Here is a 27,106-nt window from a genome sequence, read left to right on the forward strand (position 1 = left end):
ACAGGGTTTCTCTGTAGCTTTTGGAGCCTGTTCTGGAACTTGTTCTGTAGACCAGGCTGGCCTTGAACTCACAGAGATCTCCTGCCTCTACTTCCTGAGTGCTGGAATTAAAGGCGTGTACCACCAACACCCGGCCTGATTTTTATTTTAAATTAAAAGGGATTTATTTTAGGTGCATGAGTTTTTTTGCCTGTATGCATGTATTTGCACTGTGCATGCTCCTGGGGCCTAAGAATGCCAAAGGAGAGCTTTGGATTCCCTGGGATTGGAGCCTGCTGTGAGTCTCCATATGGATGCTAGGTGTTAATTCCAGCCTGGCAGCAGTCTGCCTCTGCCACAGAAGCAGTTATCCCATCAGCTGTTGCCAGGGGCCTTTCCACCATCAGCAATATAACATGTGCACTGGTGTAGGAGGTCCTTCTGTATTTGTGTTGCTTACATTGGTTATTAAGAAACTGCCTTGGCCTTTTGATTGGGCAGTGCTTCGGTAGGCAGAGTAGACAGAACTGAATGCTGGGAAGAAGAGCAGAGTCAGGCAGACGCCATGGTTCTTCTGCCAGAGACTGATGCTGGTTAGAATCTTTCCCATTAAGCCACGACCTCGTGGTGATATACAGATTGGTGGAAATGGGTTAGATCAGGATATGAGAGTTAGCCAAGAAGGAGGCTAGATATAATGGGCCAGGCAGTAATTTAATTAATATAATTTCTGTGTGATTATTTCGGGGGCTAAGCTAGCTGGGTGGGACAGAACAAAAGGGATCCCGCTCCCCCTCCATACTACAGAATGGAGTACAACAGTGCACCCCTTTAAGCTGCCTACCAGGCACAGCTTGCTCTCTTGCCTCTCTTGCCTTTCCTGCCTCTTACTTTTCCCCTGGTCTCCCTGTCTACTTTTCTCTTTCATGTCCCCACTCTGACTCAGCCTTTCGCTCTTTTACTCTCCCCCTTCTGTGGAAGCCCACAGATGTGGATTTGCTCCACCTTGACCAAAGGTCAGAGAGTTCAGGCCTATTCTTGCTCCTTCAAGGTTATAATAGGAGGTTGGCCCCAGGATATGGCTACAGACAAGACATTTTGACCTAGGGTGTGTTAACTTGATGTTTTGGGTATTGAGAATGTGATTACTTTGTTCCTTGTGTCATGGTAAATAAGTGTTATGTCTTCCCCCTCCTCTTTTGGATTGGGGTATATAAAGCCTATGAGAAATAAATGTGGGCAGATTTAGTATTCACAGCGTTGTCCCCCGGACTCCATCCTGTATCTCTGTCTTTTCTTTTGTACCTGTTTTCTTTCTGTCTAACATTTCTAATCCACATACCCCTACCCTGAAACGTATGAACCCACTGAGGTTGAACCCCAACACCCTCTCCCAATAAACCTCTTGCACTAATTCTGTTGCACCTGGCATGTTTGCTTAGTGATGAACCTTGGAGGGCTCAAAAGATACCCACTTTGCTTTCTTTTTTTATCCTTTCATTAGGAACCAAACCTGGGCACTTTGTAAGTACTCTTAACCATTGAACCAGTTCTCCAGCCCTGAACTTTAATTTCTTTTTCTGCAGTAGAATCTGTGCATTTGAATCATGTTTACTGCTTATTATATTCAGAGGTAAATGTATAAGATTGTCTATTTAGGCCTCAGAGAGCAGCTTCCTAAACTTGAAGGTACTTTGTAAAATTCTTCTAAATAGTTACAGACAGAAGTTTGTAGGTTGCATGGAAACTGAAGACAGTATAGGAAAAGATGGCTGGACTGTCTAAACTAAGAGATGTACCCTCACCAATTGCTGTGGACATAGTGACTACCAGCACATACTCTGTCTCATTATCCATGAAGTTTACTACTATTTGTTGGGAAAGTTCACACATTGATTCAATATAACAAATCCTTTACCTACTGTGTTTAGGCTATACATGATAGCACTTTTATGAGGAAAATAGATAGAAAATACAAAAGCTGAAAATCACATATACCTAAATGACCAATATTTTAACTATGCTTTGGCCACAATTCTGTATTACAGGCACTGATGGAACGCATGTTGCCTAGTAGGATAAGCAGGCTGATTGGTTACTAAACCAGCCATGGGAACAAACAAAAAATAGGCCATCTGTTTTGTCTCAGCTTGACTAGTTTCATATTCTAGAAGAGAAGACAGGATTTCAGAGTCAATGATGTTTGGAATGAGGCTAAAAAGCCAAGGGAGAGCCATAGGAAAACATGTATTAGGAGAGTGAACATAGGAGGAGGAGCTTCAAAAGCCAAGAAAGCAGAGATTGCAAATGGAGAATAAGGTGAGGGAAATTGCAGGATATAATACTGCGATAAAAAGACCTAACAGCTGTGTGTGTTTTTAAAATATTTATTTATTTATTTATTTATTTATTTATTTATTTATTTATTATACAATATTCTGTCTGTTGTATGCCTGCAGACCCCATTACAGATGGTTGTGAGCCACCATGTGGTTCCTGGGAATTGAACTCAGGACCTTTGGAAGAGCAGGCAATGCTCTTAACCTCTGAGCCATATCTCCAGCCCTGTGTGTGTGTTTTTTAAACATACTATTTCAATAAGGTGTTGTCCAAATAAAGAGGAATCAACACTGGTAGCGATGGTACTATTCTGTGCTATGAACAATCTCTATGATTTCTACTTTTGAAATCTGAGTTTCAGAGCTGGAATGTTTGGAAGTATTTTTATTATTAGGCTATAATTCCTCAGTGCTAAGATCTCTCTCTCTCTTCTGTATTTTCATTAACAGTTTATTTAAAGCTCACAGTGCACTCACTGAATTTAACGTATTATTGCTACTTTCTGTGACCCATGAACCAGCAGCTTAGGGTCACCTAGAAGTCAGTTAGTGATTGAGTACAAAGGAAACTCCACACTCCCCATTCCTCTCTACCATTTCCTTCTCACTGTCAGAAGGGACAAATGGCTCTCTGGGCACCCACTGGTGTACCAAAGCACATGCTGGCCTCCAGGCTTCCTCAGTATATCACAAGTACCTAGCTTTCCTTATCTCCTTCCTTACCCTAAACTGCTCTGGCTCAGAAGCCTCACCCTCCAGCTTCTCATTCCTATAACTGCTATTTCAGCTATGCTCTCTCTTGTAGTCTTCCTCTCTTTCTCCCTCTTTTACCCCTCTCTTGGTTGCTTTTTTCTCTTCCTCTCTCATTCTTCCATACTCTCTCCTCTTATGACTAATATCAGTCTGCTGGACATGTTCAGTCTACTACTTTCTATCCCTGCTCTGGACTCTTCCAGAAGCTTCTGGCTGTTCTCTCCCTCATCTCCACAATAATAATAAAAAAATTTTCCCTCAGCCACACCTTAGAGTAGTCATGGTCTCACTTTATACAGTTACAAAGATGAGGTCTTAGCCCACTTCAGCTGATTCATTATACCTATATACAGCACGTGTTTCCTGGTGACTGACCAAAGTCTCCCTCAGTCATTAGTCCATGCAGTCAACTGTTTTCTAAAATAATGACTTATTATATAACTTCGTCTGTTAGAAAAAGCTTCAAATTCAGTTGATATGGGCAACTCTACCTTGCCTGAAAACCCAACCTCAAATATTTACCAAATTTATGTGTATTCTTCCAACCCAACCTTTTGTTCTAATTAGTCTGGCCTATTACTGCAAATTTTATGTTTCTTATTTGGATTAACCTATCATCTTTTCCTAGCTAGATTCTATTAATCCTTCAAATTCTTTATAAAACTTGTTCTGACTACCTAAGCTTAGAGATGCTACAACTCTTCTGACATATTTTTATTACATGTCTTCAAAATCATAGCAAAATCATTATTAATCTCAAGAAATTTAGGTTTTATTTCTGCCTCTGCACTAACTAGTTTTATAATGTCAGATAAATTCCTTAACATCTCTGGGTTTCAAAATTAGACTTTTAAAAGAAGAAAGCAAAACAAAAACCCCAGAAATGCCAATGTATGGTACTTTATACAGTGTGAGAAGAATAGAGGAAATGTATTTTAATATAAACTTATTATTTCTAAATGAACATTCAAAAAATAAAGTTAACTCTCAGGTATTTGAAGTCTTCTTCTTATAATTCTCACTTATTAACTCATCATAATTTTTTAAACAAAAGGTACATACACACTGATGGAGGAAGGTCATTGGCTAATAAAGGAACTGCCCTGGCCCATTTTATTGGTTAGAAGATAGGTGGGAGGAGAAAACAGAACAGGATACTGGGAGGAAGAGGAAGTGAGCTCAGAGACTTGACAGCTCTCCTCTAGGGAGCAGATGCCTGAGAGAGCCGCCATGCCCCGCTCCCGGCATGAAGCTCCGACCCAGGATGGACTAGGCTAGAATCTTCCCGGTAAGACCGGTTCTCACAGATTATTAGAGATGGGTTGATCGGGATGTGAGAATTAGACTGTAAGTGCTAGAGCTAAAGGGCCAAGCAGTGCTTAAAAGAATACAGTGTCTGTGTAATTATTTTGGGGCATAAGCTAGCCGAGCAGGCGGCCGGGTGCTGGGAACGCAGCCCCGCCGCTGCCCCTATTACTACAACACACACAAAAGCAAACTTTATAGGCTGAAGAAATGGCTCCACAGTTAAGAGCACTGACTGCTTTTCCGGAAGATTCAGGTTTGGTTCCTAGCACTCACATGGAAGCTCACAAGTAGGGATGTGATGCCCTCTTTGGCCTCTACAGTGCTAGGCATACATGCTGTACAGACATACATGCAGGCCAAACATCCATACAGATATAAATAAATAAATAAATAAATACACGTGGTGAACTTAAGCTCAATTTAAAAAGTTATAACTTACTCTTCCAGTTTATATTCATTGCAAAAATCAAGGTAAATAACACGGACAAGAGCTGAGCCAGGTGGTGGTGGCGCACGCCTTTAATCCCAGCACTTGGGAGAAAGAGACAGGAGGATCTCTGTGAGTTCAAGGCCAACCTGGTCTGAAAGAGCTAGTCCAGGACAGGCTCCAAACCTACAGAGAAACCCTGTCTTGAAAAACAAAAACAAAGAAACAAAAAACCAAACCAAACCAACCAACAAAACAAACAAACAAAAAAAAGAACAAGAGATGGAAAGTATAATCATAGAGAACCTAAAAACCACACTCAAGCCTTCTAAATGGCAAGGATACGAGGACTACTTTATACCCTTATCTCTCATAGCTTAGCATGGTGCTATGCTCAAATGCATTCCTGAGCTGTTTCTCATCTGGGGTTCCTCCCATGCCAACTTGTTTCCATGCTGAGATCCTCTCAGAGGTTCTTGTATAACAATATTTGATTTCATTAGAAAAGGGAATACACAGCAAAAAGAATGAAGAGGCAACCTACATAGAATATCAATAGCTGTACAGTTATGTACCTTGTTTCCCTTGCTAAATTCCCAGTGCAGATTTCCATTAGAATAGCATTAAATTCTTTCCTCCCACATTCCACTTCTGAGTTCTAAACCATTCATTCTGGGCTTCTTTAATACAGCACTCTAAGAGTGAAAAAGTCTGTATTAGCAACAGTCACTTAAACAACTCTTTTCTCAGTTTTATAAAAGGTATTGCTACCAAAGAGAAGGATATACACTACAAAGTGACACATTTCTCTTAATTGCTTATATGGATTTTATAGTTTGTTGTTCATTTTGCTGTTTTCAGTGTATGCTTTGAGGTTAAATATCAACATTACTGTTACCAGGAAATGCCTATCACAAATTTAGTAAGGACTTTATACAATTAAACATCAGTGTTAGGTCACAGATGCTCTCCTATCTCCCGGCTCCCCCCTCAGTCTTCCTTGCTTCCATAGCTCTCTGCAGCAGAGTTGAGAAAGCAAGAGGTATTCTGCAGTGTTCTTGTAGGCTCCCTCCTTGCAGCTGGAAACAAACTCAAATTATAACTTTACTTTCAGTGCCTGTGACTTCTGGCACACTGACTAGATTACTATGATATGGAACTTTACCCTCCTACCCTGAAATTCTCTTTGTTCTTGGGATCTGAATAAATGAAAGGTCTCTGTCCCTGGAGGGCCCTACCATGGTCTTGAAGTTATTTTTCCTAATTGCTCTCCCACTTCAGGATCTCATCAGCCAGGAGCCTCTAAGTCTCCTAACAAAGGACAATTCATTCCTTTTCCACAAACCAGCTTTTTAAAAAGTTTTATTTTAAAAAGAGCCTTTTAAAGGTGTTCTGGTCGCCGGGCGGTGGTGGCGCACGCCTTTAATCCCAGCACTCGGGAGGCAGAGGCAGGCGGATCTCTGTGAGTTCGAGACCAGCCTGGTCTACAAGAGCTAGTTCCAGGACAGGCTCCAAAACCACAGAGAAACCCTGTCTCGAAAAACCAAAAAAAAAAAAGGTGTTTTGGTCTTTATAAGTAAGATAATGTCAGTAATATATTATAACAAGTACCTAATTACCTTAAAATAGAGAACCAAAACCAAAGTCAAAAATCCCAAAGCTGGCTGCTATGGCCGGACACTTAAGAAGCTGACGTGGTACTGGAAATGGGAAGTTTGCCTGTGCTACATAGCACATGCGTGCACATGCGCAAACATACATGCACCCATGCATGCACATATGCATACACACATCCCATTAAAAATATCATCAAACCATACCAGCACTAAAAAGTGCAACAATAAAAATGACAATGGACAGAATTATGGGCCAGGGGAGTGCAATTTATGGCTAAGACATTTAACAATATTAATTAAAAGGCTCTTTTAACCTTTACACATCTTAAAGAGTTCATTAATGCACTTTATAGTAAGGGCAGCACCACTCTTTAGTGAGTACTAAGACTGAATCTGCTGAGTTTGTCACCTGGTGTTTGAGGTCTGCTCATTTTATCTTTGGGCAGATAAAACTCTTAAATCTATCACTTCTTTTCTCAGAAGTTGTTTTTTTTTTTTGTGTGTGTTCTTTATATGTCTATGTCAATATTAGTTTTAGGTGCTTGAAATTTATATTAAAGGACAGATTACTGCTTGGCCCAAATCCAAAGAATTGGGTATCTTTCCCCTGCTGTGAAGCTCTTCTCACTCCCTTCCTAGGAGGTGGGTCTCTGGTACTAGGTGACTTGCATACTGGCAATGAGCTATAGCCTTTAAAAAGCCAGATGAACACAAACAGTGTGGATTTTTAAGAGGAAATAAGTTCATAGACACACACACACACACACATACACACACACCACACAATTCGGGAAAGAAGAACTTTAAAAAGTTCCCCGTACAATGTCGATGTCTAAGGTTTGGACTGTGCCCACCTTCCATCTAGGATGGTTTGATAGTATACCTACTAGAATATACTTTGTAAAATGATAGGGCAGAGCCTCTTCTAAAGCACCCATATCAAAGAAAGGATCAACGCATGATGAGCTTTCTCCAGTGACGAGGTAGTGATAAGGGAGACAGTGGTATGGGTGTCAGGTACCTGGTATCCATCACTCCAGAGAGTCTAGTTTTATCTTCACCAGGTCAATGTTTAATTATTATTAAAGCAGTGATACTTTTAGAGAACAGGAATTTGTGCCTTGTGAAAGGGTTAAGTAGCAGTGTTGTTTAGTAGTGGGATGCTCAGAAAATAGAGACTTTTTTTTTTTTAATGATGGGACACACCACTGGAAACTGACAGAAACATTTAGAGAATGTACTGAAGATCTGAACTGATTTGTTAGGTAAAGGCAATGTGTTCTTAAGGATGGGCAGGTATAGTTACTGCATTTCCTTTGCAGTTAAATAGGTGAAGCTGGAAGAAATTTGGGTTACACAAGGATACAAAATCAATGTATAAGCCCATGGAAAATGACTGTGCTTAAATGTCAAACAATCAGGTATACTAGTTTTTATGGTTTCTCTCAGGCTTCTCACCTGTGTTTCCAAAGTCTTTCTTGAAATAAAAGTGTGAAAAACAATGACATCATCACTCTTATTTCTACTTGGATAAAGACAACTACATGAAAAACATATTTCAATTTAACACAGCACATCAAAGCAAAAGTATTTTTCTTTTTATAAAACCCATTCTAAGAAAATATTTAAGTTCATATGCACCTCTACAATTCTTAGGCTTCTGAAGAATGTGACCAATAAAAATCATGTTGTTCTCTTTAGCACCAACTCCATCTACTCTAATAATCTAAATATTCATATTTCAGGATAACTACTTTTGAAAAAATCTATACTTACTTGTCTCCCACAATTCCCAGGTTGATTGTGGGATAACCATGTTCCTGAATTGTTGCTAGAAGTGTTGACCGATTGCTGTCTCGAATCTTTCCTGGTAAGAGGTCATCTTCAGGATTGAGCAGCTACAAAGCCAAAAAACCATCACTAATTATTTTCTTAGGCAATGTTGCTTATTCTAATGGAAGAAATTAGATGTCAATACGTTTAGCATTTTGAGATCTATGACAGCACGTGGCATGTAGAAGTTACATGCTTAAAGAAGTTTGAATAGATTTTGTAAGTAAATGAGAATGGTAGCTGAGTGGGTCAAATTTCATACTAGGTTTGGCTATAATTTGGCAATAATGTCAAGGAGAAACTGGGCTTTCCTAGAAACTGATTATTATGAAATTATCTTTGGTCTGGCAATACTATCTTCCAATTCATCTTAAAATATCCTTTATGTATATGGGTGCTTTGTTTGCATGTATGTCTATGCTCCATCATGTTCTTGGTGCCTACTGAGGCCAGAAGAGAGCACTGGATTCCCTGGAATTGGACTTAGCGATATTTGTGAGCTGCTGTGTGGGTGCTGGGAGTCAAACGAGTCCTCAGGAAGAGCAGCTAGCGCTCTTAGCCACTGAGCCAGCTTTCCAGCCCTCTTCCAATTTACCTGACAATGAGAATATCTGATATTCTCAATTCTGAAGAGAACAACTTTTTACTTTTTCTCTTTCAAGCTTTCTGGTATATTTTCTGAAGTGGAATCAACAGTATTAAAGAAAAACTTCTTTGAAAGGAACAGCTATTTTGAGTCCAAGATACAAACTTAAACAAGGAATATTTAACTACATCCACCCACAATTCCATTTCTCTGAGTTAATATCTACCAGGAGTGTCCATCAGGAAAATTTATTTTATATTAGGCTGTTTCAATAAGTAGTCAGCTTAGTCAGTACAGTAGGAACACCTTTGAATTTACATTAAAAACAAATTACTCAAACTCATTTATAAAATGATTTTATTATAGCTACCCTGTAATGTACTTGTCAGAAGAAGCTACAGTTACTCTGATACCAAAACCACGCAAAGACTCCACCAAGAAAGAGAATTACAGGCCAATCTCACTCATGAACATCGACGCAAAAATCCTCAACAAAATACTGGCAAATCGTATCCAAGAACACATTAGAAAAATTATCCATTATGATCAAGTAGGCTTCATCCCAGAGATGCAGGGCTGGTTCAACATACGGAAATCTATCAATGTAATCCATCATATAAATAAACTGAAAGAAAAAAACCATATGATCATTTCATTAGATGCTGAAAGCGCTTTTGACAAAATTCAATATCCCTTTATGATAAAAGTCTTGGAGAGATTAGGGATACAAGGGTCATACCTAAATATAATAAAAGCTATTTACAGCAAACCGACAGATAACATCAAACTAAACGGAGAGAAACTCAAAGCCATCCCACTAAAATCAGGAACACGGCAAGGCTGTCCACTATCTCCATACCTCTTCAATATAGTGCTTGAAGTTTTAGCAATAGCAATAAGACAACATAAGGGGATCAAGGGGATTCGAATTGGAAAGGAAGAAGTTAAACTTTCATTATTTGCAGATGATATGATAGTGTACATAAGCGACCCCAAAACTCCACCATAGAACTCCTACAGCTGATAAACACCTTTAGTAATGTGGCAGGATACAAGATCAACTCCAAAAATTCAGTCACCCTCCTATACACAAAGGATATGGAAGCCGAGAGGGAAATCAGAGAAGCATCACCTTTCACAATAGCCACAAACAGCTAACTCTAACCAAGGAAGTGAAAGATCTATTTGACAAGAACTTTAAGGCATTGAAGAAAGAAATTGAAGAGGATACCAGAAAATGGAAGGATCTCCCTTGCTCTTGGATTGGGAGGATCAACATAGTAAAAATGGCAATTCTACCAAAGGCAATTTATAGATTCAATGCAATCCCCATCAAGGTCCCATCAAAATTCTTCACAGATCTGGAGAAGACAATAATCAACTTTATATGGAAAAACCAAAAAACCCAGGATAGCCAAAACAATCTTATACAATAAAGGAACTTCTGGAGGCATTACCATCCCTGACTTCAAACTTTTTTACAGAGCTATAGTAATGAAAACAGTGTGGTATTGGCATAAAAACAGAGAAGTCGACCAATGGAATCATATAGAAGACCCGAATTTTAACCCACAAACCTATGAACACCTGATTTTCGATAAAGGAGCTAAAAGTATACAATGGAAGAAAGAAAGCATCTTCAACAAATGGTGCTGGCACAACTGGATGTCAACCTGTAGAAGAATGAAAATAGACCCATATCTATCACCATGCACAAAACTCAAGTCCAAATGGATCAAAGACCTCAATATCAATCTGAACACACTGAACCTGAAAGAAAGCGGGAAGTACCCTACAACATAGGGGCACAGGCGATCACTTCCTAGGTATAACCCCAGCAGCACAGACATTAAGGGCAACATTGAATAAATGGGACCTACTGAAACTGAGAAGCTTCTGTAAAGCAAAGGACACTGTCACTAAGACAAAAAGGCAACCCACTGACTGGGAGAAGATCTTCACCAACCCCGCAACAGACAAAGGTCTGATTTCCAAAATATATAAAGAACTCAAGAAACTAGACTTTAAAATGCTAATTAACCCAATTAAAAAATGGGGCACTGATCTGAACAGAGAATTCTCAACAGAAGAAGTTCAAATGGCCAAAAGACACTTAAGGTCATGCTCAACCTCCTTAGCGATCAGGGAAATGCAAATCAAAACAACTTTGAGATATCATCTTACACCTGTCAGAATGGCTAAAATCAAAAACACCAATGATAGCCTTTGCTGGAGAGGTTGTGGAGGAAGGGGTACCCTCATCCATTGCTTGTGGGAATGCAAACTTGTGCAACCACTTTGGAAAGCAGTGTGGCGGTTTCTCAGGAAATTCGGGATCAACCTACACCTGGACCCAGCAATGCCACTCTTGGGAATATACCCAAGAGATGCCCGATCATATGACAAGGGCATTTGTTTAACTATGTTCATAGCAGCATTATTTGTAATAGCCAGAACCTGGAAACAACCTAGATGTCCTTCAATGGAAGAATGGATGAAGAAAGTGTGGAATATATATACATTAGAGTACTACTCAGCGGTAAAAAACAATGACTTCTCGAATTTTGCATGCAAATGGATGGACATAGAAAACACTATCCTGAGTGAGGTAATCCAGACCCAAAAAGATGAACATGGGATGTACTCACTCATAATTGGTTTCTAGCCATAAATAAAGGTCAGTGAGTCTATAATTTGATACCCTAAAGAAGCTAAATAAGAAGGTGAACCCAAAGAAAAACATATAGCTATCCTCCAGGTTATGGGAATTAGAGAAGATTGCCGGGCAAAAAATTGGGATCTTGGGGGTGAGGTGGGAGGGGGGTAAGGGGAGATGGGGAGAGAAAAGTGAGAAGGGGAGGATGGGGGAAACTTGGGGAAATGGGATAATTGGGAAAAAGGAAGGTTGGATAGGGGAGCAGGGAAGCACAATTCTTAGTTAAGGGAGCCACCTTAGGGTTGGCAAGAGACTTGGACCTAGAGGGGCTCCCAGGTGCCCAGGGCGATGTCCCCAGTCAGTTCCTGGGACAGCTGAGGATAGGGAACCTGAAATGACCCTATCCTATAGCCCTACTGATGAATATCTTGCATATCACCATAGAACCTTCATCTGGCGATGGATGGAGATAGAGAGAGAGACCCACACTGGAGCACCAGACTGAGCTCCCAAGGTCCCAATGAACTATTTGTAGATGGTCTTGTATTTATCTTGTTTGTTTGGTCTCGTATTTATCTTTATAAAAGGCATGCTTTCATTAAGGACAAATACAGTACTTGGAGTACTTTTAACATGACTATATTATTCACACAAAATACTTTAAGAACAAAAAAGAAATATAATTTTAGATATTCAATGATTAGCATTTTTATTGTTATGTAAAACTTCAAAAGAAAATCTTGAAAGGTAAAAAAGTTCTTTTGTTAAATCCTCATGAAGAGAATATCTGTCTTAATTTGTCTAAATGACAAATTCATTTATTTTACCTAGGAGACCTCCCTCTATTTCTGTTCTTTAGAGATTTAATACTATGGTCCTAATGATTCCATCATGTTTCAAAGACTCACTTTCTCATACACTGAAATGGCTTTGCCTGCACCTAAGACTTCTGTGTAAGGGGAAGGCTGTATTTTTTTGTAGTGGTCAGTGACTGTTTTCATCTTTCTTGAAAGCAGCTATTTTACACACCTTCATTCTTCTGTCTCCATTTCTAAAAAAACTTAGTTTCTCTAGCTCTAACTGATGATATATGAATACCCTAGATTATCCACATCATCCAGATCAACAGATTTCTCTGTCTCTCTTTATACACGTGCGCGTGCGCACACACACACAGAGAGAAAATTCTAATAGAATATATTTTTATTGAAATACCTTTTACTTATTGCTCTGAAAAAAAAGTAAAGTTAAGTAAAGTTGGCTACTTGGCTATAAGGTAAGACAAGACAATAAAGAGGAACATTTACAGCTTTTAAACATAATTGGTTTATGGTCTAGGGAGATACCAATTGGTAAAGTACCTGGTAACTTTTGATGTGTATCTTCATTTCAAAGCTTTCTTTTAATATTTGTAGTAAAACTTCTAATAGAGACCTTAATCGTAACATGTTCAAAATAGAAGTCCCAATTTATGCTGACTAGCAGCTTTCTGTAGTTGGCTAAACAGCTATCCTTAGGCTTGCTTAGGTAACAACTTAGAGGTCATCTGGAGTCCCTATATGTCCTGATATTTTGCTTTAAATTACTTATCAAGGTCTGCCAGTTTTATCTTCAAAATATATCATGGGTCTGGTATGGTACACCATCTTTCCAGTGCAGTTCAATGTCATTTTCTCAGTACGTCTCATAGCCTACCTTTTCCCTTTGTCCCTCCAATGCTATAGCACTTAACAGAATACAGTTAATGCCTTAGACTCATTCTACTCACTTATACTCTAAGTTAGATTTCTTTTTTTTTGATTTCTATTGAACTCTACATTTTTCTCTGCTCCCCTTCCTGTCTCTTCCTTCCCACCTTCAGCCCTCTCCCAAGGTCCCCATGCTCCCAACTTACTCAGGAAATCTTGTCTTTTTCTACTTTCTACTTCCTATGTAGATTAGATCTATGTAAGTCTCTCTTAGTGTCCTCATTGTTGTTCTCTGGGATTGTGGTTTGTAGACTGGCTTTCTTTGCTTTATGTTTAAAAACCACCTATGAGTAAGTACATGTGATATTTGTCTTTCTGTGTCTTGGTTACCTCACTCAAAATAATGTTTTCTAGCTCCATCCAATTTCCAGCAAAATTCAAGATGCATTATTTTTTTCTGTTGTGTAGTACTCCATTGTGTAAATGTACCACACTTTCCTTATCCATTCTTCCGTCAAAGGGCATTTAGGTTGTTTTCAGGTTCTGACTATGACAAACAATGTTGCTATGAACATAGTTGAGCACATGTCCTTGTGGCACGATTGAGCATCCTTGTGATATATACCCCAAAGTGGTATTACTGGGTCTTAAGGAAGGTTGTTTCCTAATTTTCTGAGAAATCGCCACAATGACAACCAAAGGGGTTGTACCACCTTGCATTCCCACCAGCAATGCAGGAGTGTTCCCTTTTCTCCACAACCTCTCCATAAGTTGTCATCATTGTTTTTGATCTTGGCCTTTCTTACAGGTGTAAGATGGAATCTCAGAGTTGTTTTGATTTGCATTTCTCTGATGACTAAGGATGTTGAACATTTCCTTAAGTGTCTTTCAGCCATTTTAGATTTCTCTGCTGAGAGTTCTCTGTTTAGGTCTGTACTCCATTTTTTTTTTTTTAAATTGGATTATGTGTTCTTTTGGTGGCCAATTTCTTGAGTTCTTTGTATATTTTAGAGATCAGACCTCTGTCTGATGTGGGGTCAGTGAAGATCTTTTCCCATTCTGTAGGCTGTTGTTTTTGTCTTGTTGACTGTGCCCTTTGCTTTACAGAAGCTTTTCAGTTTCAGGAGGTCCCATTGATTAATTGTTTCTCTCAGTGTCTGTGCTGCTGGGGTTATATTTAGGAAGTGGTCTCCAGTGCCAATGCATTTAAGTGTTCTTTCTTTCTTTTATAAGGTTCAGTGTGGTTGGCTTTATGTTGAGGTCTTTGATCCATTTGGACTTGAGTTTTGCGCATGGTAATAGGTATGGGTCTATCTTCATTCTTCTACATGTTGATATCCAATCATGCCAGCACCACTTGTTAAATATGCTTTCCTTTTTCCATTTGATATTTTTTGTTTCTTTGTCAAAAATCAGATGTTCAAAGATGTGTGGATTGATATCCAGGTCTTCTAATCGATTCCATTGGTCCTCCTGTCTGTTCTTATGCCAATATCAGGCTGTTTTCAGTACTGTAGCTCTGTAGTAGAATTTGAAGTCAGGGATTGTGATGCCTCCAGAAGTTCTTTTATTGTACAGGATTGTTTTGGCTATCCTGGGTTTTTTGCTTTTCCATATGAAGTTGAGTACCATTTTTCCAGATCTTTGAAGAATTTTGCTGAGATTTTGATGGGCATTGCATTGAATCTGTTCTAAGCTATTTTTCTACTGTTCCAATTTGGGCATTGACATTAAAGTGGTATAGGTTCTGTCACCTCTCCAACAACATTTTCTCCTTTACACATCTTTTACTTTTCTTACTGACACATGGACCTTGCTGTTCGTCTGTATGATAATATGTAGCCTACCTTAGGGACTTCCTTCATTGTTCACCTGTCTAGCATAAACTTCCCTCGTGTGGCATGAACTGCGGATGCCACACTTTACTTCAGCAGGCAACCCTAATCACCCTATCTACATCAGAAGACCAGTCAGGTCCAAACAAGACAATAAAACTCATCTAGGTATTTCAAATAAAGGAGGTGGGAGAAGACTTTTAAAGACAAGGCATTGGTTGTAAATGTATTACAAAACTTAGAGGCAGAGTAAACAGAGAAAACAGTGTACTAAAGACTAGTGACTGCAGAAATCTGCCACTGTGTTCAAGGCTGTTGGAAAGTGATGAGTCTAATAGTTGGGCATCTCCTAATGCTTTCACCTTCTTTCTACCTTTTATGCCATGTGAATGCATCCAAACAGCAAAACCCAAGTAGAGGCTTAGTGTGGTCCATGCATGAAAACCTAGTACTCATGCTGCGGAGGCAGGAGGGCTATAAATTTGAGGTCAGTGGGATCTACATAGTGGGATTCTATCTAAAAGCCTAAAAAAACTAGTATCTAGTTTGCAAGAGAGCCCAGGACATTTAGTTTCCAGGCTTTCACTCTAATTGCAATAGCAGGGCTGGTATTGGATAAGTTTCAGCAGACATTAGTGTTGATGGGCATTCTTTATCATTTTACCCCTATTTCTTTTTGTGCCATTATCACTATTTGCTTACTGACTACTTTCCAGTTAGAATCTCAACTGTGTATGAATAGGGAATTTATCTTTCTTGTCTGTCACAGACCTGCTGTATCAGAACACTGCCTGGCATTAGTAGCATAGTAAGTGGGGAGGGGTTGGGAGTAGTAGTGCACTACAGTGGAGAGAGGGATTTTAAAATTTATTTCAATGTTTTCTTATAGGTATATAATGTATGTCGAATATATATATTGAATATATATATATATATATTCCCCCACCAAAAGACTATTTTTATCACTGATATTGTTTAAAATAGCCACTTCATGGTGTTTAATAAAAAAAGCACTGACATTTAGCCTATTTTATTACTGATTTCTAATTTTCTATGGACAGTGCATTCTCTAGTTCTGTTCCCATGGATATTTGTTAAAGATTATATGTCAGCTTGTTACTAGGCAGCATTTCTTTTATTGTTGTACTTTGTTTTTGAGACAGGGTCTCATGCAGCCCAGGGTAGTCTTACTCCTCCCATGAAAAAGGTGATTTCTGGTACCATGCACATACATATCTAGTGGGTTCCTATGTAGGGTCACACTTATACTAGATATTTACTTTATAGGCATATATTAGAGGCTGCCCAAGATTATAAAAATATATTGATTTCTATATAGAACGTGAAGTTTCTAAGCAAGAGTGACTCCTGCATTTCTTAGTATGAGTCTTATTTTTTTTTATACCTGAGCTGTCACTTGCAGAATGAACAGTGTAGGTATAGAAGGTTATGAGGATTGTTAAGAGCATTGTTTTCCTGAATAAGAAAGCTATCAGTGTCTGATGGTACCCTGTTTGATGATATTTACTGTCCAATATATTTCTCAGATTATTAAATTTAAGAGAGATTCTTATTAGCTGTCCTGGAACTCATTCCATAGATCAGGTCAGTCTCAAACTTGTGCCAGTTTTCCCACCTATGCCTCCCAAGTACTGGGATTACAGGCATGTACCACCACACATGGCCTGGATGTCCATGGGGTTCACACATGCAAGACAAATGCTCGACCAGTTTGGAATCTGAGTGTGGATAACACACACACACACACACACACACACACACACACTACAAAATGATAGAGGTTAAGAATGTATAGTTATGATCACTAAATAGTACTGCCTAAATTTTAACCTGTATAATTAAGATAAATATCTAAACCATATATTGAGACATAGTTAATAATTCTATTTCCTTAATTTTTCCATAATTCCCCCATCATTAATAAGATTATAGCTTCACAAAATATTGGGCAGGTTTTAAATAGCTACAGAGATATTTTGTGTGACATTCTTAAATTTATTTATTCTTTATTTTATATGTATGGGTGTTTTGCCTGCATGTATATCTGTGAACTATGTGCATGCAGTACTTGTGGAGGCTTAGAAGAGGGCACTGGATTCCCTGGAACTGGAGTTATAAATCATTGGGAGCTACTGTGTGCCTGTTGGGAAATAAACTGGGTCCTCTGGAGGATCTCTAATGGTGGCAATCTCTCCAGCCCCTTGGATGATCTTCTTTAGGTTGCCTAAAGCAGTTTTCTTGCTTGTCTCTATCTGAATGCATCCATATGGTATCACATTAGATACAAAAGGTTTACACAGAGAAATGCAAATTTTAATGGTTATGAGATTCCATCTCACCGGTCTGAATGGTACCATCAAGAAAACAAATGTCAACATCTGCTGGCAAGGATGGAGGAAAGAACAACACTTATTTACTGTTTCTGGGGTAGTAACTGGTGAAGATCCCGTGGAAATCAGTGTGCAGGCTCTTCAAAAAAATCGAAAATAGAGCTATGTGATCCAGCTCTACCACTTTATCTGAAGGACTAAGTTAGAACACCATGAACATACCTGCACAGTTGCTGCTGCTGCGCTATTCATAACAGCTAAGAAATGGAGACAGCTTACATGCCCATCAACGGGCAAAGGAAATGTGGCACATAAGCAAGATTTTTTTCAGACATAATCATGCTTCTCTAGGTGGTTAATAAATAAAAGTAAAGGCTAGGAAACTATAAAGAAGTCCATGAGAATATAAAAAAAAACTTTTAGAGAGAAGGGGAAAGAACACAAGAGAATAAAGTAGAAGGAGGAAGAATAAAAGAATAAAATGAGTATAGTGGGGAAAGGAGGGCCAGGGAGCTTATGTGAGCAGCAACAAGCATGGGATTGACCAAAATGTAAAAAGAGTGAACACAGTACACAACACTTTTCTCTGTAAGCTAATTAACGTATTTTTACAAAAAAAGAAATCCTGATATGTGCAGTAAAGTGGATGGGACAAGGAATATTATGCTAAGTAAAAAAGGCCAGGTTCAGAAAGAAAAAAAAAACAATATTTCCCTCATATGTTGCGAATATATGTACACACACACTGTGTGTGTGTGGGGAGTCATTAAAGTCATTAAAGGAGAAAGAGGACCATGAGAAGGGAGGGAAAGATCTGAAGTGGGGTTAAGGAAATGAAATACATTTGACATGAAAGCAGAAGGCAAGACTATTTGGGGAGAGAATGAGCAAAAGGGGGACAACCTACACAGGGAAGGACAGTGGCAAGGGGTCTGAAAGAAAACCAAGCATAATGGTATACTATGAAAATGCTACAATGAAACAAACATTTTGCATGCTAACTTAAAAAGTTAATTTAAAAGAGAGAGTGGGCATCAGCCATACATCTCAATGAAATCCAGAACTAATACTTAAGAGGAGCTTGCACTGTGACTGGACACATGATAGACTTGTCATGTTAACAGATAGTGCAACTTCTTTCTGCCTCTTTGTAAATAGAGGTTTTTTTTGGTAGTTGTTATTGTTTCTAATATCTAAGGACTCCAAGCCTTCAGAAGAGATATTATGTTTTATTTTTCTTTTACCACTGATTTGCTTTACAATGCTTAGCACATAGAAAACATCTGCTGAACTAGAACACAGTTATAATAAAAGTAGCTAATTTTGAGTATGGATGGGGGCAACAGCAACACAGAGATTATAAAATTAGCAGCAGACATTTCTCTGCTGCTAAACATGATGCCAGTTAGACACAGGATTATTAAAGCCATCTCTATCCTATCAGAATGAAAAGAACATTTGTTTCAGGTCAGTGATAGTTTTTAGGGATGGCTGGAGCATTTGTACCTAAGAACATCTAGAATGTAGACTTAGCTTCCCTTTAGCAGAATAAAAAAAAAAATCCAATTCGGTTCTTTTGATTTGACTAAAAGAAGTATACAGATCATAGATATACCCTTCCTAAAGACTTAATAAATGAAAAATAATGCTAATGAAAGGTTACTTTTATAACAAAGCTTTTTCCCCCAGTCTTGTTACTCTTTAGTAGTATAGTCCAAAGAAATTGCTAAAAATCTTGGTAGGTTTTGCTTGTTTAATTGTGTTTCTAGAATATTCATCCTTTCACATTCCCAACATGACTATAGAGCTGCTGGACATTTTAACAGCCTGTGCAAGAGAGTAGTCAGGAAGGTTTTCAAGGGTTCTCAGAAAAAGATTGATTATCATCTCCTTTCCAAGCGAGGCTGATATGACATGTAGATCCATTCTGAATAGCATACCACTAGAGTTACTGCACTTGAGACCCAAACAAGCCCTCAGACCAAACCAAATACTAAGAGAATATCAAACTCCTCTGGTGACTAAAATTCACCTAGATTTTAACAAGACAGGATAGCCATGTTCCCTATTTCATTCACTTACTGCCATCATGACAATATGCACAAACCATGTTTCCACAGACTAAGCACTGTGCTTCGACAGTTTACTATCTATAGCTTTCAGTTAACATTGTTTATTTATATAAGAGCGAGGAAATGACATTGGCTATAATATTTCATTCTAAAAATGGAAGGGAACAATTTCTTAACATGTAATTTCTAGTTTTATCTTTTGCATCTGAACTATGCCAAGGCCAACTTATTATTTCTCAGAAATGTAGTTCAATTGTTGATATCCATAATTTACAACATTCCATTTGATAGAAAACATGTCATGAAGGGTTTTATCTTATAAGTTCTACCCTTTATTTTATTTGCCTTTTTATTTACCTCATTCCCTGTTGACATGACAGCAACCACTGGAAACTTATTAACTTCAACCTCTGTAACACCCACAGTTGCAAGGAGACCAATCTCTGAAGGGCCCATATGGGTTCCTTTGGCCAAAACACACTCCCCTCTTTTAATGTCATGGCCGATGGGTCTGAAATTCAAAGCAGAAACATACGCATTAGGGCTAAGATTAACATTTTCTCAACTTAGAGGGAAACTTTAGTATCAGTGAGAGGAGATAATCAGGGAGAAAAGTTCAGAAATGAGTCAGGAGTCCAATAATGAAGAGATTCTAAAAATTCTAAGTTTTTAAAGTTATATCACACTATAAAAGAAAGAATAGAAATTATATTTAAGATTGTTAAACAAGAATGTTACATCTGAAAGTTACTTTATATTTTTCTTTTATTGTATTGTAGTTAAAATTACTAATTTCAAACTTTCTTTGATACAAGGCAAAGATTTATCTAGCAGCATGAACAGAGGTCTGTAGCTGGTAACTCTGTGATAAGGAGTATGATGTTAATAAGGTTGGAGTGATTTTCATGTAGACACCTTAAGTTGGTCCATATCTAAGGCACCTTAGCCTCCTGCCATAATACTGGGAGAAACATAGCTTTGTTACAAAGGTATGCTGGGAAAACTGATGGAATTTGTGTAAACACTTTCTAGTGTGACAAAAATAATTGAAACTATGCGTAATATTTTATGTAAGAGAGAAACCTCATCTTTACATGCAAGGTACAGCAAATTATTAAATTATTAAGGGTGGTTGAGGAGGGTGTTACTATCAGCTACTTGTATAAATGCCTGATTATCTCTATTCCAATTTCTGTATAATCTAGGGGTTGGGACAGAGTAATTTTGGATCAGCTACAAGTTAACTGTAGGTACATATATTTATAACTTTATTTTTTCTTCATGTTGAGTTTGATAATTTTATTCATCTTTACTATTTTCATTTTAGAGGCAGGATAGACACGGGATATAAAATTCAGAAAATTCATTTTGCTTAAGAAAAAATGGCAAATTGACTTTGGTGTGGGTTTACAATAATTATGCTCTCCTGAGTTTATGATCATGTAGAAACACAGGGAGCTATCCATTCTGTATTGATGAACTTACCGGATATCTTGGCCTGGCCGAGCCTGCACCAGAATTCGCACTTCAAGTTCTTCAGTACCCTATAATTAGAGCAGGTCATATAATTTCAAATAACAGTCTAATAGAATTTCTGATCAATTAGAATGAGCATCTCAGATACTTTTATCATCAGACAAGCCCAGAATATACACAAATGCAGAGGGGCAGACACCCATTAGCAGACTATTTGAAAAAATAGTGCGAACTTTTAAAGAGACTCCTGAAAAATTAGGTTTGGTGCCAATAAATAACTATTTAGTCCAATTTTCATAGTTTAAAAAGTACATTCTAATTTCAGTGAAGGGCTTACAGCATGGCAGTAGATTTCTGTAACTTCATGATAACCATCAATTTTACATTCATGGAATGTAAATAATATTGTGATACTGGAATTGTGTCTTGTCATCTCATAGTTGGAGGATGTGTGTGTTCTGGATTTCAATTCTTTGTAGGCTTCTCCGATGTTAATAAATCTCTGCTTGAACAGTTTTAAGGGAAGGCAATGAGATCTTTATGCCAAAAGTTGAATTTTATACATGAGGGAAGATAATCTCCCGACCAAGGAAGGTGGTCATTTCTTAGCACGGTTGTAATTACTATTTACTTAATCTATACAAGACTATATATGATTTTTATGCTGGGTGGTGGTGCACGCCTTTAATCCCAGCACTTGGGAGGCAGAGGCAGGTGGATCTCTGAGTTTGAGGCCAGCCTTGTCTACAGAGCTAGTTCCAGGACAGCCAGGGCTACACAGAGAAATCCTATTGTGAAAAACAAAAGTAAGAATATATATTATTTTTAATCTGTTTCAAAATATGATTCCTCAAGCTTCACAAAATGTGTATAACTACCAGTCATTAAAACTGTAAAGAAGTAAAATGTTCCTAGTTTTATTCTTAACTAATAGTCTGATTTTTTTTTTAAAAAAAACTATGTGCAGGAGTGCTTTGCCTGCATGTATGTATATGTACCATGTGTGGACCTGGTGCTCATGCTCAGAACACAGTGTTGGAAACTAGAGTTATAGACAATTGTGAGTCACCATGTGTGTGCTGGGAACCAATCTTGGGACCTCTGCAAGAACTAGAAGTACTTTTAACCAATTAACTATCACCAGCCTGTGCTGCTAATGTTTCTGTCAATTTGACCTAAGCCTGGGTGACCTGGGAAGGAAAAAACCTCAACTGCTAAAATGCTTCCATCTATGGGCATGCTTGTGAAGTATTTTCTTGATTAATGATGATGTAGGAGGGCCCAGCTTACTGGGGGTGCTGCCACCCCGGGCATGTGGAGCAAGCAGGTTGAGCAAGCCAGCATACAGTGTTCCTCCACGGCCTCTGCTTCAGTTCCTGTCTCCAGGTTCCTGACGTGAGTGCTGCCCTAATACAGAAGGACCGTGACCTCTAAGCTGAAATAAGCCCCTTTGCAAGCTGCTTCTGCATGGTGTTTATCTCAGCAATAGAAACATAGCCAGGAAGAAGCTCCAGTAGTCTGGTTTTAATAATTGCTGTTAGTTCCATTGAGACAATGGCCTATTTAGATCCTGTAAATGTCCTTTATTTGAGACAATGCAGAGGGAATCGACACAAAGTCAACATTTCCAGGCTTCTATTTGATGAAACAGTTTTTTTTTTTGACCAGAAAATCAGTGGTGAAAGGGTCATTTGATTCAAGAACTTGCTTAAATGTTCTCTGTTAAAGTTTTTTATATTAAATTCATTTTTTTATCTTGAATTTTTAAAATTTTTTTCCATTCAAAAATTTACACTTCCTCCCTAAATTCATGTTCTAAGAACACCTTCACACTTAATCAGAGTGAGTCTCAATGACAAGAAGATATCTCAACCTAATGTTAACATCACTATTCTTGTATTGTTAAGTAATTCCTTGTTTGCATGTGAAAATTCTCATGTTAATAACAATAGCATAAAAGTCTCTTCATGCCAAAAGATTTTCATTCTTTAAGGCAGTTTATGTACTGGAGCCCTACATATTATATAGTGTAAGATCCCTAAATCAAAATAACACCATTCATACACCCCAAAGCCCAGGTTAATCTTATGAGCACTGAAGAATCTAACAATGCCACAGGAGCCTGGTAGTGACATACATCATCTGATTCCCTGATAAGTTCGGTATCTTCCACTTGCACTACTGCATCAGCACCGCAGGGGATTGGAGCACCTGTTGTAACCCGCATCACTTGTCCTGGCATCACTGTCTGAGTTGGCTGGAAGTACAAACATAAAAGAGAGGTGGTTATTTAGTTACAGGATAATCTTCAGGGGATAGATCATTTTTAAGAAACAATGAAAAGTCTTTTAGTTCTTTTGTAGACCAGGCTGGCCTCAAACTCGCAGAAATCCGCCTACTAATAATCTTTGAACTCCTAAACACTCTAGGTAAAATATTAAATTTATTATATATTACAGAATTTAAGTTCTACCAAGGCAAAAATTTATTTTTGGTTGCCTCTGCAGATACACTATTGATCTGTAAGCTCTGCTCTGGCCCAGAAGACTGACCTCTATGGACTATTCTTGGTTTATAAGTACTTAAATAGAAAGGGGTTAATGTAATGTGTAGAAGGATGATGCCAACAGTAGCCACCCTGGGGTCCTTATTTAAAACCCAAACAATGAGGTATGCTGTGGAACAATGGTCTTGTATCCTGCTACTTTTATTATTTTAATAAAATGCTGATGGACCAGTAGCTAGGCAGGAAGTATAGGCAGGGTGACGAGGCATATATGTAGGTTTGGGAGAGAAAAGAAAAAGGATAAAGTCCTTAAAATAAAAAAGAAAGAAAGTGGTGGCACACATCTTTAATTGCAATACTTGGGAGGCAGAAGCAGATGCTTCTCTGTGAGTTCAAGGTGTAGTGGTACACACCTTTAATTCCAGCACTTGGGAGGTGGAGGCAGATGGACAGCCTGGTTTACAGAGTGAGTGCCAGGACAGCCAAAAATACACAGAGAAATCCTGTCTCAAAAAGCCAAAAATTAAAAATAAAATAAAGCCATGTAAAGATGAAAAATACACAGAATCTGGATACTGTATGTTATTGTGTTGTCTTTAAATTGTTTGATGGCTGAGGAAAAATCAAAAGCTGCTAAAAACATTTGGTTATAAATGCTGCTGGATTAATCCAACATGTATATTTTGAAAAATGCCTTGACTTCAAAATTTAAGTCAAGGGTATGTCACTTTGGAGAAGAGGTTTTGCTTTTGTTTCCATAGGAAATGAGAGGGCATGGATTCATTCTGGGCTAAGAAAAATCAGGTTTGATCAAGGAACACCATCTGAGAAATCTCTGACACGAGCGGATGGCCCAGATGTCTAAATTCTACATCCAGAACAGTTTCAAGACTGCTGGCTAAGATGATCAAGCCTCACAGAATATTCCAGTCAGGACTTGACCATAATTTAAAATTTCCTTTAGGTCCCCATAAGATTATCAATGTCCCCAATCAGCAGGAACTAGCCTAGAGAACTATGCCTACATTCCCAAAAAATGGATAATGGATGTTTGTCTTTGTTTAGAATGTTGGTTAAAAGTTATGATGGATAATGGTCAGAAAAAAGCTAAACAAAGGACATTAGATTCAGAGTTCTTGTTTTGAAAAAAAAGGGAGGGGGAGTGCTGTGGGACAATGGTCTTGTATCCTGTCACCTGTATTATTTTAATAAAATGCTGATTGGCCAGTAGCCAGGCAGGAAGTATAGGCAGGGTGACAAGAACAGGAGAATTCTGGGAAGAGGAAATGGTCAGTTTGCAGTCATCATCCAGACACAGAGGAAGCAAGATGAGAATGCCTCGCTGATAAAAGATACCAAGTCATGTGGCTAACACAGATAAGAATTGTGGGTTAATATAAGTTATAAGAGTTAATAAAAGCCTGAGCTAATAGGTCAATCAATTTATAATTAATGTAGGCTTTTGTTTGTTTCTTTGGGAGTGAACGGCTGCAGGACCGGGAGGGACAGACACCTCTGTCAACAGAGGTACTTGTAGTTCTAGCCAGAAAATCAAAATTTGTAGGAAGAAGAAGCACTCAATCATAGGGCTAGAGAATGGCTATAATGTATGCCTGTGGAGGATGTAACAAAATTATTCATTGTACCATATATTGAAAGATATAGGTTCTTTAAGTAATTTTTATTGTTGTGGTTCACATGGGATCTTTCTTTTATCCCTTGGATAGTCTTCTGACTCATACTTCTTTTTTTTTTTTTTTTGGTTTTTTTAGAGACAAGGTTTCTCTGTGGTTTTGGAGCCTGTCCTGGAACTAGCTCTGTAGACCAGGCTGGTCTCGAACTCACAGAAATCCGCCTGCCTCTGCCTCCCGAGTGCTGGGATTACAGGCGTGCGCCACCACCGCCCGGCTTGACTCATACTTCTTTAAGACTTCCACAATGCTGATACTGGATACTTAGAATTAAATGCTCAAAGTCTGTGAAATAGACATCTGCAGTGTCTTTCAGGCTTCTGAATCTCACCTGTTCACCAGCTTGGGATTCCCCAATGATGAAACGATCTCCTGGACCATCAGCAGCTGTGAGATGGAATAGAGCCAAGAATAAATATCAGCATGGACTTAGAGTAAGGAAGGAGAACCTAGTATTGACATTCAAAGACTTCATTAAAACTATGTTCAGGAAAGTTGAATGCATTTCTGATTTCCTAAAGTAGACAAAGGCCTTTCTATTACTAGTTTGATCTTTAGTATCCAATAGATTCCAAGCATCAGCAGAAGTGGATCTATTTGCATGCTTTCTTGGCATCACTTCATATGATGCCATCCTTTCCATACTTGTGCTTTCTAACATGATGCTCATTTGGCTTATCCTTCCAAATGACATGACCTTACCCATGTACTTAATAATAAGTACACATCCATGGATATATAAACACATCAGTTTGCTCATTCAAATTTCTCCAATTTCTTGTGACTTTTTTAACTTCTTAACATTTTCTTATTTATTTAAAATAAAATAAGAAAATCAATGGATTAGAAATAATGCTATCAATGAGCTGGAATAAACAAGCTTACTGCATCATATTTTCTACTTAGTACATCAGTGCTGGAACTAGGGACTTGCAATACCAGGCAAGTGCTCTAATACTGAGTCACACTCCTATTTTTGGCTACTTATTTTTATTTTTAGGAATGAACAGTATTTATTTAATTTTTTTTGAGACAGGATTTGGCCCTAGAAGGGTCGGGATGTGCTATGCAGATCAAGCTGGGCTTGAATTTGGGGCAATTCTCCTACATCTGCTTTCTACTTTCTGAGATTATAGACATGTACCACATGTAGGCAAAATTGCTTAAAAATGTTTTGAGCATGATTGTGCATTTGTGTGTTCAAATGTAAGCACATGTGTGCCACAGTGCAAATGTGGATGTCAGAGGATAACCTTTCTTAGCCCCTTATTTAAGACAGTGTCTCTGACATTTTCTGGCCATATATGGTGTACTAGTTGATCCTTGAGCTTCTCTTTCTTCCTCCCATCCCCTGTAGAAGCTTTGGTATTAAAGACACTCATGCAAGATTCCTGAGACCTTGGTTCACAAGCACGTTTACCTACTGAACTTTTCCCCCAGCTCTTAAAGTCACTTCTTCTTAAACTGAAAAAAGAAATCCAGAATTGGAACAAAAATGAAGAAACAAACTTTTTAGCTGTGTGGTGGTGGCACACACCTTTAGCTCTAGTACTCAGGAGGCAGGCAAATCTCTGGGTTCTAGGCCAACCTGGTTTACAGAGTTGGTTCCAGGGCAGCCAGGGCTATACAGAGAAACCCTGTCTCAAAAAACCAAACCAAACCAATCCAAGCAAGCAAGCAAGGAAGCAAGCAAGCAAACAACTTTTTTTTTGTTTGTTTAATCTCATCCATTCCTTCTCCAGTGCCTGATACATATAATTAGGTAATGATTGAGAAAAAAATTCCTAAAGAATATCATCTTTTCCTGATACATTATTATTTGGGTGTCAGATCAATACTCCTGGCAATGCAAGGCCTATCTAATGAGTTTTATGATCACTACTGTTACTTCCATGTCATTGATATAGCAAGGGGTTTTGAAAAGATAACATATTATAATTATTATATATGAATATTTAATTATATTTGCAATAACAGTAACAACTAAACA

The 27,106-nt window shown here is 38.3% G+C and overlaps 1 protein-coding gene across 15 annotated transcripts in view; it reads right to left on the reverse strand.

Moving 5' to 3' along the window:
* The window catches only part of Gphn (gephyrin), a 343,860-nt gene that overhangs the window by 40,058 nt on the left and 276,696 nt on the right, over positions 1-27,106 (reverse strand). For all 15 annotated transcript variants that reach the window (XM_041658068.1, XM_041658063.1, XM_041658065.1 and 12 more), the window contains 5 exons: positions 25,448-25,503; positions 23,057-23,176; positions 20,929-20,987; positions 19,801-19,954; positions 8,199-8,320 (listed from right to left, as the gene is read on the reverse strand). In XM_041658068.1, coding sequence (XP_041514002.1) covers positions 8,199-8,320; positions 19,801-19,954; positions 20,929-20,987; positions 23,057-23,176; positions 25,448-25,503 — 511 coding nt within the window. The remainder of the gene's footprint in view (positions 1-8,198; positions 8,321-19,800; positions 19,955-20,928; positions 20,988-23,056; positions 23,177-25,447; positions 25,504-27,106) is intronic.

Source organism: Microtus oregoni, unplaced genomic scaffold (assembly GCF_018167655.1).
Source record: "Microtus oregoni isolate MIOR12 unplaced genomic scaffold, Mior012 000009F_ref0000495, whole genome shotgun sequence".
Classification (NCBI taxonomy): domain Eukaryota; kingdom Metazoa; phylum Chordata; class Mammalia; order Rodentia; family Cricetidae; genus Microtus; species Microtus oregoni.